This window comes from Rhinoraja longicauda, chromosome 18 (genome assembly GCF_053455715.1).
Source record: "Rhinoraja longicauda isolate Sanriku21f chromosome 18, sRhiLon1.1, whole genome shotgun sequence".
Lineage (NCBI taxonomy): Eukaryota > Metazoa > Chordata > Chondrichthyes > Rajiformes > Arhynchobatidae > Rhinoraja > Rhinoraja longicauda.
The window spans coordinates 5320286-5334749 of NC_135970.1; the positions used below are offsets into that span (position 1 = coordinate 5320286).

Genomic DNA, 14464 nt, shown 5'->3' on the forward strand with positions numbered 1-14464 from the left:
CCCCTAAGTACTTCATGCCTTCTTTTTGCCATTTAAACTGACTTTCTCTTTTACATTGATCATAATTACCTTCAGAAAGAGGCATTATTTCAGTTTTATCTTTATTAATTTTATATCCTGATACTTTCCCATATTCTTCCAGTCTGAAATATAATTTTCTTAAGGATTCCAATGGTCTAGTAAGACAAATTAAAACATCATCTGCAAATAAAGTAATTTTGTGATTTTCCTGATTCACTTTAAATCCTTCAATGTCTAAATCTGATCTTATTAGCTCTGCCAGAGGTTCAATGGCCAATACAAATAAAGCCGGTGACAATGGACATCCCTGTCTACTAGATCTTTCCAAATTAAATGATTGAGAAGATTGGCCATTTGTCACCACTTTGGCTTTAGGTTGTCCCTAGTGGGTGTAGGATAGTGTTAATGTACGGGGATCGCTGGGCGGCACGGACTTGGTGGGCCGAAAAGGCCTGTTTCCGGCTGTATATATATGATATGATATGATATATGATATTTCCTAATCCGTACTTCTCTAATACTTTAAATAAAAAATCCCATTCTAACCTGTCAAACGCCTTTTCAGCATCTAAAGCAACTGCTACGCTCAATTCCTTTCTTTTCTGTGCTAAATGTAAAATACTTATAAATCTTGCTACATTATCAGATATTTTCCTTTTTTTGACAAATCCAGTTTGGTCCTCTTTAACCAGCTTCGGTAAATATTCTGCCAATCTCCTTGCCAAAAGTTTAGCAACTATTTTATAATCTGCATTCAACAATGATATTGGTCTATAAGAAGATGCATTTAAAGGGTCTTTCCCTTTTTTTAAAATTACGGTTATAATTGCCAGTGAGAAGGATTCTGGTAATGTAGAAGTTTTTTCCGCTTGATGTATCACTTCCATAAATACTGGTAACAACAATTCTTTAAATTTTTCATAGAACTCAGGCGGGAAACCATCTTCCCCTGGAGATTTATTACTTGGTAAAGAATATAATACTTCCTCCACCTCTCTCAAAGTAAAGGAGGCATTTAGTCCCATCTGCTCCTCATTAGAGATTGTTGGTAATTGTATCTTGGATAAAAAATTATTTATCTTAATTTCATCCTTTTCAGATTCAGAATGGTACAGATTAGTGTAGAATTGCTTAAATACCTCATTGATTTCTCTAGGTTTATAAGTAATAATCTATTTCTCTATCTTTCTTATTTCTTTTCTGTTTTTATACCTGGACTATGGAGGGGAGCACACTGAAATACGGCACAATGTAAATACCGGAAGAGGTATCAAGGTAAGGAAAAATGAAAAAAAAAAAGGAAAAGGGAAAAAAAAAAGGAATGAATGGATAACACATTAAATTTTTTAAGCTATAATGTGAATGGGTTAAATGGACCGATAAAAAGGAAGAGAATTTTAACACAGATGAAAAAATTGGAAGTAGATATAGCTTTCTTGCAAGAAACACATCTAACGGAAAAAGAGCATCAAAAGTTAAAGAGAGATTGGGTAGGAAGTATGGTCGCATCTTCTTTTAACTCAAAAGCAAGAGGGGTTGCTATCCTATTTAAGAAAACGCTACCAATTAAGATACAAAATATTGTAAGTGACCCAGTAGGTAGATTTGTAATGGTACATTGTCAAATTTTCTCAGAATTGTGGACCTTAATGAATATATATGCACCAAATATAGATGATGAGAAGTTTGTGCAGGGTACCTTTTTAAATCTGGCAGAAGCACATGAAAATATATTGATAGGGGGAGATTTCAATTTTTGTTTAGATCCAGTAATGGATAGATCATCAAGGACAACGACAAGGACAAGAGCAGTGAAGACAACCTTGAATTTAATGGAAAATTTAAATTTAATAGATGTTTGGAGGAAAAGCCATCCCAGGGAAAGAGACTACTCCTTCTATTCCAATAGACATGATACATATTCTAGAATAGATCTATTTTTGATTTCAGCTCAATTAAGGGGTAGAATAATACAAATAATACAAATAGATTACAAGGCTAGATTGTTATCGGATCACTCACCATTATTAATGAAAATTACGATGCCAGATAAAGAACAGTCAGTCTATAGATGGAGACTCAACTCTTTACTATTGAAAAGGCAAGACTTTTGTGATTTTATTTGAGGACAAATTGAATTATTTTTGGACACAAATTTAAATTCAGTTGATGATAAATCTATTGTATGGGATGCAATGAAGGCTTATTTGAGAGGCCAAATTATAAGCTACTCATCTAAGATAAAGAAAGACTATAGGAAGGAATCTGAAAGATTAGAAAAAGAAATCACCGTATTAGAAAAAGACTTACAGAAAACCTCCTCAGATATGAAAAAAACACAACTTGCAAATAAAAAATTTCAATACAATACTTTATATACTTACAGAACAGAAAAACTAATATTACGAACTAACCAAAGATATTATGAATTAGGAGAAAGAGCGCACAAGGTATTGGCATGGCAACTGAAAGAAGAACAAATATCAAGAACAATAAATTCAATTAGAACAGATCAAAACATTATTACTCACAAACCCCAACATTGAGATGTCTCTGCTTGTCATCGCCATATTTGCATGTGCTGGCCAAAAATGGCGTGTAAATTTCATGAGGATGAGAAATGTGTGTGATCCCAGTGTTTCTGTCCTTGGACCCAACCTAGGTCTCAGAAAGCTCAGGAGATCTCTCTGGGGAAAAGATATTGCACATCCAATTGTCTCCAAATTTGAGCAAATGGGAAAATAACATTGTCCGCTCTCTTCATCAATTCCCTTCATCCGAATCCAGGTGAATGCTGCACAGAGCGAATGCTGACAGAAGTAGGCAACTGTTTTAGAACCAGTCAGATGCAATGCTTAACCTTTTCTGCACCATGACCAATACAACTTAGGTGATGCAGGCTCTGATACAACAGCAACAGCGGCACCGTGGCACAGCGGTAGAGTTGCTGCCTAACAGCACCAGAGACCCGGGTACGATACTGACTGTGGGTACTGTCTGTGTGGAGTTTGTACTCTCCCTGTGACTGCATGGGTTTGCTTCGGGAGCTCTGGTTTCCTCCCACACTCCAAAGACGTACAGGTTTGTAGGTTAATTGGCTCTGGTAAAAATGGTAAATTGTCGCTACTGTGTCGGGTAGTGTGAGTGTATGGGGTGATCGCTGGTCAGCATGGACTCGGTGGGCCAAGGTCCTGTTTCCGCGCTGTATGTCTAAACTAAAACTAAGCACTGGTAGAGATCTAATGGGTTTCACTTCAAGTGGACAGTTCAAAAACTTCATCCTCAGCTGGGCATTCCACTTCTCATGGGTTTGATGCAATGGATATTAAGGCAGAGATAGATAGATTCTTGATTAGTATGGGCATTAGGAGTTATGGGGAGAAGGCAGGAGAATGGGGTTGTTGTGATATTGCTGGGACTACTTTGTGTATCCAAGGACTACTTTGTATGCCTGTGTATATAAGTGATTGGTGTGATTAGGCGATCACCCTGGATCCAGGCGGCCTTGGAACAAACAGCCTGGAGTACAAGCTGCACCATGATCACATTTTAAACACGTGTACTCGTGGTCCGTCCAGAGTCACCAAAGGTACCGGACCACGGAGAACGACATGGTGGCAGCAGTTTGGGTGTTTAGCCTAGAAAAGGAAAACAACAAAAACCCCAAGAAAAAAAGTTAACAAGTGCGTAAGAAAGAAAAAAAAAAAGGTTAACAAAAAGGAACCCAGCAAAAAGGTTAACAGGAAGATAAGCTAGAGCCCTGAAGAACGAAAAAAGTTTCCCACTCGGTAAGGGGCCAATATATGTAGGTATACTTACCTGCTCAGTAGTCAGCGGCGAGCTGCCGACGTGACGCTGCAAGCTGCTGAGGGCGGTGTGTGAAGGCCCACATCGCGCCCCAGCACCTGTGCAGGCCCGAGATTGGGAGCCTGCGACTGCTTCGCGGGGAGAGACCGGAGGCGACCGGGAGACCCGACACCCACGGAGGTGTGCGGTGACCGGGGAAGACCGACACCCACGGAGGTGTGCGGCGACCGGGAGACCCGACACCCACGGAGGTGTGCGGTGACCGGGAAAGACCGGGAGACCCGACACCCACGGAGGTGTGCGGCGACCGGTAAGACCGACACCCACGGAGTTGTGTTTCGACCGGGGGAGGCCGACACCCACGGAGGTGTGCAGCGACCGGGAGAGCCCCGGAGGAGACCGACACCCACGGAGGTGTGCGGCGACCGGGAGAGCCCCGGAGGAGACCGACATCCACGGAGGTGTGCGGCGACCGGGAGAGCCCCGGAGGAGACCGACACCCACGGAGGTGTGCGGCGACCGGTAAGACCGACACCCACGGAGGTGTGCGGCGACCGGGGGAGGCCGACACCCACGGAGGTGTGCGGCGACCGGGAGAGCCCCGGAGGAGACCGACACCCACGGAGGTGTGCGGCGACCGGAGGGACCGATCACCCGCGGAGGTGCGGCGGCCGGTAAGGCTGAGGCACTACATACTTACCCAGGCGCGTCGACCGTAGTGTCGGGACGGCCCTGGGCCCGAGGCAGCGCGTTCGAATTGCGCGGCAGCTGCCAGGAGCGCCTGTGGGCGGGGCCGGGGAGCACCTGTGGGCGGGGCCAGCGCGCAGCGGCAGCGCGTTCGAAAAGTTGAGCGGCAGCTGCTGGGGAGCACCTGTGGGCGGGGCCAGAGCGCACTGCAGCGGAGGCGCGATCGCACCGCGATTACAGCAGTGGGAGCCCAGCAGTGCCAACCCAGCAGTGCCAGCAGTGCCAGCCCAGCAGTGGGAGGCCAGCAGTGGGAGGCCAGCAGTGGGAGCCCAGCAGTGCCAGCTCAGCAGTGGGAGCTCAGCAGTGCCAGCCCAGCAGTGGGAGCCCAGCAGTGCCAGCCCAGCAGTGGGAGCCCAGCAGTGGGAGCCCAGCAGTGCCAGCTCAGCAGTGGGAGCCCAGCAGTGCCAGCCCAACAGTGGGAGCCCAGCAGTGCCAGCCCAGCAGTGGGAGCCCAGCAGTGGGAGGCAAGTCATGGTGGTGGAGCATCTAGAGCCTACACTACGTTTGATCTACACAGCACGTCTTCTTGAGGGGAAGATATGGAACAAAATGAATATTTTGTGTTTAATGACCTGTGTAGTGATCTGTGTACTGAAAGCTTAATGTATTATATTTGATGCTTTTGTATAAATGTATATATCTGTGGAGTGACCACCCGGAGATGAGTGACCACCCGGAGATGAGTGACCACCCGGAGATGAGTGACCACCCGGAGATGAGTGACCACCCGGAGATGAGTGACCACACGGAGATGAGTGACCACACGGACATGAGTGACCACACGGAGATGAGTGACCACCCAGGGAGATGAGTGACCACCCGGCGATGAGTGAAATTTCGCAGAGGAGTGACCACCATGATGGCGAAAAAAAGTAATTGTGTTTAATTGTGTTTAGTTGTGTTATTGGTTTTGTTTGCAAAAAGCAATGGTGCTTTGGTTTTGTTTGTTAAATATATTTTAGCCCTCGAATGGTAAAGAAAACAATTTTATATAAGACAAGCGGGATGTTGTAATATATAAGACAAGGGGGATGTTGTGATATTGCTGGGACTACTTTGTGTATCCAAGGACTACTTTGTATGCCTGTGTATATAAGTGATTGGTGTGATTAGGCGATCACTCTGGATCCAGGTGACCACGGAATAAACAGCCTGGAGTTGAGCTCCAGCATTGTAACCTTTTATACGCGTGTACTTGTGGTCCGTCCAGAGTCACTAAAGGTACAACAGGTACCGGACCACGAAGTACAACAGGGGTTAGGAGGGAGAGATATATCAGCCATGATTGAATGGCGGAGTAGACTTGATGGGCCGAATGGCCTAATTCTGCTCCTGTCACGTATGACCTTATGATGCAATCTTTTCAAATCCCACTCCATATTTTCAGAGCATGAACAGACATTTTAATACAATCACTCAATGCTTACTCTACGAGGGATGATATTTTTTTCGACTTCACCATGTGAAAGTTCTGCAGAGAGACCGTCATATCCCATTGACTGACATATATACATTTTGAGAATATTTTCAACCCTTTATCTGCTCGGCAACAACACTGAGAGGCACTCACCAGATTGTGGCATGTCTTGAAGATGTCGCTGTGAATTATTTGGCACTGTTGTTCTGCCCAGGACAGACGATATGGATTCAAATCACACGGATGCACAACTTCAGTCACGTCATGACATAGTGGCTCTTCCTTCCAAGTGTTTGCAAACTCAAGTGCATTGGAGGCTAAATATTGGCTCCGCGTTATAAAATCATCACCTTCGTCCCCGTTGAAGTTACCACAGAGTCCGCACAGCGAAAGCTGAGGAGTGCAAGAGCATTTCCACTTAGGTGAGCATGTGTGGTTTACAATAAGTCAGGGCACATATGAAGATAATGGACACATCAGGCTGTTCAGATCATTTGGAAAAAATATGGGTACATAAGTGAAACCCATTCTGGTTGAAGATGTGTGTTCCAGATGCTTTGAGACCACTCAACATAAAAGTTTGGCGTGTCCCCACCATCTTCTACAGATGCGCTGTAGAAAGCATCACAGCTTGGTTTGGGGACAGCTCCATCCAAGACCGCAAGAAGTTGCAGCGAATTGTGAACGCAGCCCAGATCATCACACAAACCAACCTCCATTCCATTGACTCCATTTATACCTCACGCTGCCTTGGCTAGGCCAGCAGCATGATCAAGGACGAGCCGCACCCTGGCCACTCCCTCTTCTCCCCTCTCCCATCAGGTATAGAAGTGTGAAAATACACACCTCCAGATTCAGGGACAGTTTCTTCCCAGCTGTTATCAGGCAACTGAACCGTCCTACCACAGCTAGAGAGCAGTGCTGAACAACTATCCTCATCATTGGGGACATTCGGACTATCTTTGCTCGGACTTGACTGGCTTTACCTTGCACTAAACGTTATTCTCTTGTCATGTATCTGTACACTGTGAATGGCTTGATTGTAATCATGTATTGTCTTTCCACTGACTGGTTAGCACGCAACAAAAGCTTTTCACTGTACCTCGGTACACGTGACAATAAACTAAGACTGAAATATATGATTATAATCGAGCCATCCAGTGTACAGATACATGATAAAGGGAATAACGTGAATAACGTTCAGTGCAAGATAAAGTCCAGTCATAGATAGTCAGAGGGTCTCCAATGAGGTAGATAGTAGCTCAGGACTGCTCTCTGGTTGTTCGTACTTCTGTCTGTCCCTCATTCTCTGCCTGTTGACAGTATTCACTTTCAGCTATAAATGATGTAAACATGCAGAAGCTGGGGACAGGCCAGAACAACAAGGCCAATGCTGTGGATTCCTCCTGTCCTGCAACTAAAATATAAAATATCAATAATCACAACGTCCTCAGTGCAATGAAACAGTAAACAGTTCAGACATTATTCACAACCTCTTCGTACCATGCATTGTAAGACAATATATTCCGCCAACCATAGCTGTTGTGTTCGAACACTGATTCAGACTAACAGCCAGATGCACAACCGAAGAAATGACCAGGAGGCATCCCTAATTTACCTGCTGCATCCTGGTGAAACGGATGAAGGTATTTGTATTTTTGTTCCACAATAGTTGTAGCAGGTGACCCCCGGGGATCACAGTCTCAAGCGACAGGTAGAGTGGGTTGATGTGGATGTGAAACTTGTCAGCTGCTGTTTCAGGCGTTACTGTGTAGGTTCCATCTGCCATTTCTATCAGGACATCCTGGAACAAAGCAGGTGGTATCGGTGTGGGTTTAGTATTGTCACATGCACCGAGGTACAGTAGAAAACTTTGTGTGGGCTGCCGTCCAGGCAGATATCATGAGTATAACAGGTAGTGCAAAAAGAAAATGGAAACAGTGTGTAGGATTTAGTGTTAGAGCTACAGAGAAGGAGCAGTCTAACAATCTGTTAGATTAGATACGATACTTTTATTGTCACATGTGACAAATCACAGTGAGATTCTTTGAGTCACCATGTAAAGGGCACAGAGTTACAAAGTACCCCTTTGTTTTGCCCAATGGTCCCTCCTCCCCCCTTAGTTCTCATCACCGCCCCCCTCTTCCCACACACACTCGACAACCCCCCCACACCGGGTCCCCCCCTTTTGTTTTCGATAGCCCTCTTACTCTGGGCCCCCCTTTGTTCAAGGGCTGCAACAAGTTTGGCTGGGAGATCAGAAATTCATCCTGAGTTTATGAGGTCTGTTCAAGGGTGTGATATTAGCAGGGAAGAGGCTGTTCGTGAATCTGGTGGTACATGCATGTCAATCTCTGTGTACTTTCTGTTTACTATAACACATTTAGCATTATTATTAATGGGTCTCTCAGTCTATTAGAAGTCTCATATGAGAGGGGGAGAGAGAGGGGGAAGAGAGAGGGGAGAGAGAGGGGGAGGGGGAGGGAGAGGGAGAGAGAAGAGAGAGAGAGAGAGAGAGAGAGAGGTTTGACTGATCGCTGGACTTGGGAAACTTTCCTTTGTCGAAGGATTTCTCCATTTAGTGAGGAATTCCAGCGCTTGTCTGTAGTGCTGTGGGAGCGGCAGTGGCTGGCGGATTGCCAATCGTACCTGGAGACTGGGAGTTGGGAAGATGTGGTGTTTGTGTCGATTCTAGCTCCACAATCCAGCTTCCATACCATTGTGCCCCGACAAGGCCTCAGCGGGCTCAACGAAGAGAAGGTACTTTTCAAATCTGGCAGATTCCGGAGGGGCTCGAAAGGCCTCAGAAAGCCCCAAAAGCTGCACTCGGCAGTGAGGATAAGCGTGGGCGTGTTCCCTTGCTCGATTGGAGAGAACTGCTTCTGCTGCTCTTTAGACTGAGACTGACTGAGAGCGTTCTTGAGCGAAGACTGCTGTTGTTTCGGGTGTTGTGCTGTACCCGTCAGGATGGCAGCGGCTTGGGCTCGGGCTCGGAGCTACGCAGGTGCGGCTTCGGCTGCGGTTCTGGAGTCACTCGAGGAGGAGCCCTATGTCAACTTGGGGGGGCTCGAGTACGGGATCACGGTCCAAACCGGGGACCGGTGATCCAAGGAGGAATTAGCGGAGAGTCTGTTTGATCTCTTCAAGAAGGACGAGATTGCCTCTGCTGAGGTTGGATGGGGTAAATGTCAGTTCATCCTAAAGGAAAAGCAGGATGTGGCCACAGCTTTGGAGAATGGGCTTACAGTGGGGGGGACCTTTGTACCAGTGGAACCATGGGTGTCCACCGTGCGACCGGTTCTCCTGCGCAATGTTCCCACTTTCATCCAGGATGCGCTCCTTCGCCCATACCTGGCAGAGATTGGGGAGGTACGGTTCAGGCTGACTAGGCTTAAGCAGTCCTGGCGCAGCAGCACTCGTCTCCAAAGGAGCTATACTTTTAAGAGGCGGGTGTTCATGGAAGTAGGATTGGGGATGGGCGTGGAGGGACGTTTTGTCGTCAAGAATGCGGGGCTCCAATACCGCGTGTATTGGAGTTGGGGGGAAGCACGGTGTCATGCGTGTAAAGAGTTCGGGCACTTCCGCAGGGATTGTCCCAATGGCCGGGGTGCTGCGAGAAATCCCAACGCTGCAGCCCAGGAAAGCACTGCTGGCCCACCCGGGGCTGCCGGTTTCACCTCGGTGACCTGGGGAGACACTGCTGGCCCACCCGGGGCTGCCGGTTCCACGTTGGCGGCCCAGGGCGGCACTGCCCCCTGGCCCCCCATGTCCTGCACCTGCGGCGGAGCTTGGCGGAGAGGTGCAGGAGGAGGGGGGGGGAATGGCAGGTGCAGAGGGGGAGGAAGGCCATGAGGAAGATGAACAATCTTAAAGTGAGTCAATCGCAAACGGATGGGCCCACACCCTCACCTGAGCCCACCCAAAGGGTGCCTGTTGGGCCCGGAGAGGTCCAGGGGGCACCTGGCGGGGGTCAGCAAGGAGCTGAGGAGGTACGGAAGGGGGCGGGGGAGTTCCAGTTGGGATCTGCGGTGGCCGAACAAAGGGATGAAAGAGAGGAAGCTGGCAGCGTGGAGGTGGAGGACTCCTCCTTTATGGAGGTCACTGTACCACCGCACAACGTGGGGGTAAAGAGGAGGCATACGTCTGGTGAGGAAGAGGATGGCCCTGGGCATAAGGCCAGGGGGCTGCCTACCTCGAGACCCTCCACTCCGGTCGAGGATGGTGATCCTCTGGGCCGGAGGTTGCCCCTTCGTCCCAGGGGCCTTCTGAGGGTATTATCTCACCAGTTGGTGGGGATGGCTGCCCTGGGAATGTGTCCCCTGGGATGGAGGACGAGCAGGGACAACCCGAAGTGGGGGTCTCGGCTGTAGGGGTGGTTTCCCAGCCTGTGCTCCTCATTAGAGCTACGAGTGACTGAGGGGTGTGCTGCCCCACCGGCTGAGGAAGTAGGGGAGACTCCAGAAACACCGGCTCCTTCAGTGGGCCCCAGTGAGGTTACTCCCCTGGTAGTGGAGGCTGGAGACTCTCTGGGTGATGCTGGGGGAGTGGGTTCCCTGGATGCGGAGGGGGACGGGGCTGTTGTGGGTCGTGTCTCTCAGTCGGATTCCGGGGGTGAAGGTGGACCGCGGGCCCTGGGGGTGCCCTGTTTTTGTTCTTCCCCAGGCCCAGTTGTAGGGGGCGGTGAGAGTGTGCAGGAGCCTGGCCATTCACTGGCCGGCTCACCGCTGTTGGAGGCGTCAGGACTCTCCCTCGACATTGATCCCGGGGGTGGGATCATGCCGGAGGGGGGGGGGGAGGGTGTTGGAGCTAGCTTACAAAGTGAAGAGAGCGAGCTGGCAGCCAGTGGCAGTCTGCCAAATCTGGGCCATGACCTTGAGTGCAGGGAGGGGGAAGATGTTGCTTCAGGTGTCAGTGGGTTGGCAGAATGCCAGGACTCCAGTGCTGTGTCTCGAGCGGCCGGCATCTTTGAGATTCGAGAGTTTTTGAATGAACATCATCGCAGTAGGAGCAAAGTCCGGCTAGCTGCCGAACGGTGGCCAGACCTGGGGGGGAACTATCCGGACACTTAGTGCTATCCTTCACAGTAAGGATAATGCTCTAGGTGCTCGTGATAAGCGCCAATTCGAGGATTTTTTGAAGCTCCTAAGAGAGAGGGGCTCCACTCCCACAAGGAGTGGGAGGATAAAGCCTAGTGTGCCTTCAAGTTCACAGTAGTTAGCCTAAATATAAACGGCGGAAGGGGGGACCTTCGTAGATTTCACCATCTATCGGTCCTCAGAGAGGGGAAGTATGCAGTGAGCTTTCTGCAAGAGACGCACACTGTTGTTAGTGATGAGCCCACCTGGGTCCTGGAGTGGGAGGGGGGGTCTACATGAGCCACCTCAGTACAAAGTCAAGTGGGGTGGCTTTCCTGTTGACCCCAACTTTCCAGCCAGAGATTGTGAAGGTGCAGGAAGTTGTGCCAGGCCGTTTGCTCTATCTGGCCGTGATCCTGGATGGCGTGCCGTTACATTTCATTAACGTGTACGCCCCCAGCACCGGCACGATGCAGGCGCGTTTACTTCAGGAGGTGACTGCTCTGCTGAGCACCATTGATTGCGGAGAGTGTGTCTTCCTTGGGGGGATTTCAATTGTACCCTTGAGGCACGAGATCGCTCTGGTATTCAGTGTGCCCCTGCAGTGGCGAAGAAGTTGAGAGGCGTGATTGAATCTTTCGAGTTGGTCGATGCGTGGCGGAATCTCCACCCTGACTCCAACGCGTTTTCGCGGAGGTCTGAGGGGGGTGGTTCCTGTATCGACCGTGTGTACATCTCCAGAGCGTATGTCTCCCGGGTCTCGGCGGCCTCTATGCGGACGGTGCCGTGTTCGGACCACTGCCTGGTGCGAGTGGACTGGGTCCGCGTACTGGCACTTTAATAACCAGCTGCTGGAGGATCGCCGATTCCGGGAGTATTTCAGGCGGTTCTGGGTGAAGTGGAGAGAGGCAGAGGGGCTTCCCTTCCCTTAAGCAGTGGTGGGATGTGGGGAAAGCTTACATCCGTCTTTTCTGTCAGGACTACACGGGAGGGTCGACCAGAAGGCGGGACGCGGCGGTCGAGCGACTCGAGAAGGAGTTGCTCGACGCAGAGTCTCGCTTGGGCCGGGTCGGTGAGGACTCCTGTGAATGGGGAGAGTTTCAGGAGGGGAAGGAAGCGCTGAGGGACCTGCAGCTTGAGCGGTCCCGAGGTGCTTACGTGAGGTCGCGAGTCCAGATGCTGCACGATCTGGACCGGGCTTCACCTTTCTTTCTCTCTCTGGAGAAAGGGCGAGGAGCCCGCAAACAGCTCGTCGAGCTGCTCGCGGACGATGGCTCCTCGGTCACAGATCCAGAGGGGATTAGTGCATTAGTTCGGTCCTTTTATGGAACGCTGTTCTCCGTGGAAGGGTTCAGCGGAGAGGCTCAGCGGGTTCTGTGGGAGGGGCTACCGACTATAGATAGAGGGGTGTTTGAACAGCTTCATGACCCCTTATCATTGGAGTAGGTGACTGGTGCCCTGCACCAGCTCAGAAGGGGTAAGTCCCCTGGGCTGGATACGGCTGACGGTTGAGTTTGTTAGAGCCTTCTGGGATGTCCTGGGGGATGATTACATGAAGGTTCTGGGGGAGAGCCTGGCGACCGGGGAGATGCCCCTCTCGTGGCGCAGGGCAGTCGTTGTCCTGCTGCCCAAGAAGGGCGAACTCCGCCTGTTGAAGAACTGGCGCCCGGTCTCTCTCCTCTGTACAGAGTATAAAGTTTTTGCACGGACGATGGCAAATCGCCTGGGCTCCGTACTATCCCAAATGATCTACCCTGACCAGTCCTATACAGTCCTATCCAAGATAACATCCATTTGGTTAGGGACCTGATCCATCTGGCCCAGGGCACTGGTCAGTCAGCTGCTTTTCTATCCCTGGATCAGGAGGCTTTTGACAGGGTAGACCATGATTACCTCTTCGGGACACTGCAAGCGTTCGGTTTTGGTCCGCATTTTGTGGCCCGGGTCCGGCTTTTGTACACCGCAGCAGAGTGTCTCGTGAAGATTAACGGTGCATTGTTGGCTCCCATTCGCTTTGGGAGGGGGGTACGCCAGGGGTGTCGAATGTCTGGGCAGTTGTACTCGGTCTGTGTGGAGCCATCCCTGTGTCTTCTTAGGAGGCGGTTGGCAGGCCTGGTTCTACCAGGACCGGGGGTGGAGGTGGTTCTCTCGGCCTATGCCGATGACATTCTTCTTACGTTTACTGATCCTGTTGACCTGCGGAGGATGCGCGAATGCCAGCAGGTGTTCTCAGCTGCTTCGTCCGCTAGGATCAACTGGAGTAAGTGCTCCGGACTTTTAGTGGGCCAGTGGCAGGTGGACTCCCTGCCGGAGGAGATGAAGGATTATGCGTGGAGCACCACGCACCTCCTCTACCTGGGGATCTACCTGAGTCCCACTGAAGATGCTTGGCCGGCGAACTGGCAGGAGCTAGAGACGAAAGTCGTCGCCCGGCTGGGACGCTGGTCAGGCTTGCTTAGGGTTATTTCTTTCCAGGGTAGGGTGCTGGTCATAAACCAGCTGGTGGCCTCAATGTTATGGTACCGGCTGGCCACTCTTGTCCCGCCCTCTACCTTTGTAAATGCTGTACAGAAGAGGTTAGTGGATTTCTTTTGGGGAGGGAGGAAACACTGGGTCTCAGCAGCAGTCCTGAGTCTCCCGCTAGAGGAGGGTGGCCAGTCCTTGGTATGCGTGCGTACCCAGGTGGCGGCTCTCCGTCTCAGGACTCTGCGGAGGTAAGTGTACGCGGAGCACCCTCCCAGGTGACACGCTCTGGCCACGTATTTTTTCCGCCAGGGCCAGTGCCTAAGGGGGGTTTGGCGGTTCCCGGTGGCGGGCATCAGTCGACCCGCCACGCGGGACATGCCAAGCTTTTACCGCGATGTGTTGAGAGTGAGGAATTTGGTCATCTTCAGTCAGCGCGTTGCTCCTCAGGGGGAGGGGGGTGTTGTGGCTGTGGGGTGGGCCGGTCCTCACGCTGTCGCGGTGGGTGTTGGGGAGCGGCGTGTGCTTGGAGTGATTCCGGCCGAGCTTACCCCCGCTCCGCCGGAACTGCTCATCGGGCCCAGGCTCCGGAATATTTCCCGGGAGCCGGCCCCACACAACTTGAGCCGCCTCTCCCAGATGCCCAGCGTGCCGTTCCGTGATGCAGGCAGACATTTACTGTATAGGATGCTCCTGCACACTCTGCACCTCCTCGCCTTCGTCTTCCGTCCGGATACGCCTTGGCGATCCGTGTTGTCACCTGATGGCGGGGGTGGTCCCCAGTGGAGGTCTCTCTACAAGGGAATCCTCCCCCTTTACATTGGGGACCTGGGGTGGAGAGTGTTGCACAGAGCCGTTGTGTGTAATAATTTTTTGAGCCGGTTCACGGACTCGCCAGCCGCCTGTATTTTCTACGGCGAGGAAGAGTCCGTGT

General features: G+C 50.6%; 1 protein-coding gene across 1 annotated transcript in view; it reads right to left on the minus strand.

Annotated features, from left to right (window-relative positions):
* The window catches only part of LOC144602453 (mucin-6-like), a 170386-nt gene that overhangs the window by 15825 nt on the left and 140097 nt on the right, over window positions 1-14464 (minus strand). The window contains exons 33-34 of the mRNA XM_078415600.1: window positions 7611-7796; window positions 6146-6385 (exon numbers count right to left, since the gene is read on the minus strand). Of these exons, the coding sequence (XP_078271726.1) occupies window positions 6146-6385; window positions 7611-7796 (426 nt within the window). The remainder of the gene's footprint in view (window positions 1-6145; window positions 6386-7610; window positions 7797-14464) is intronic.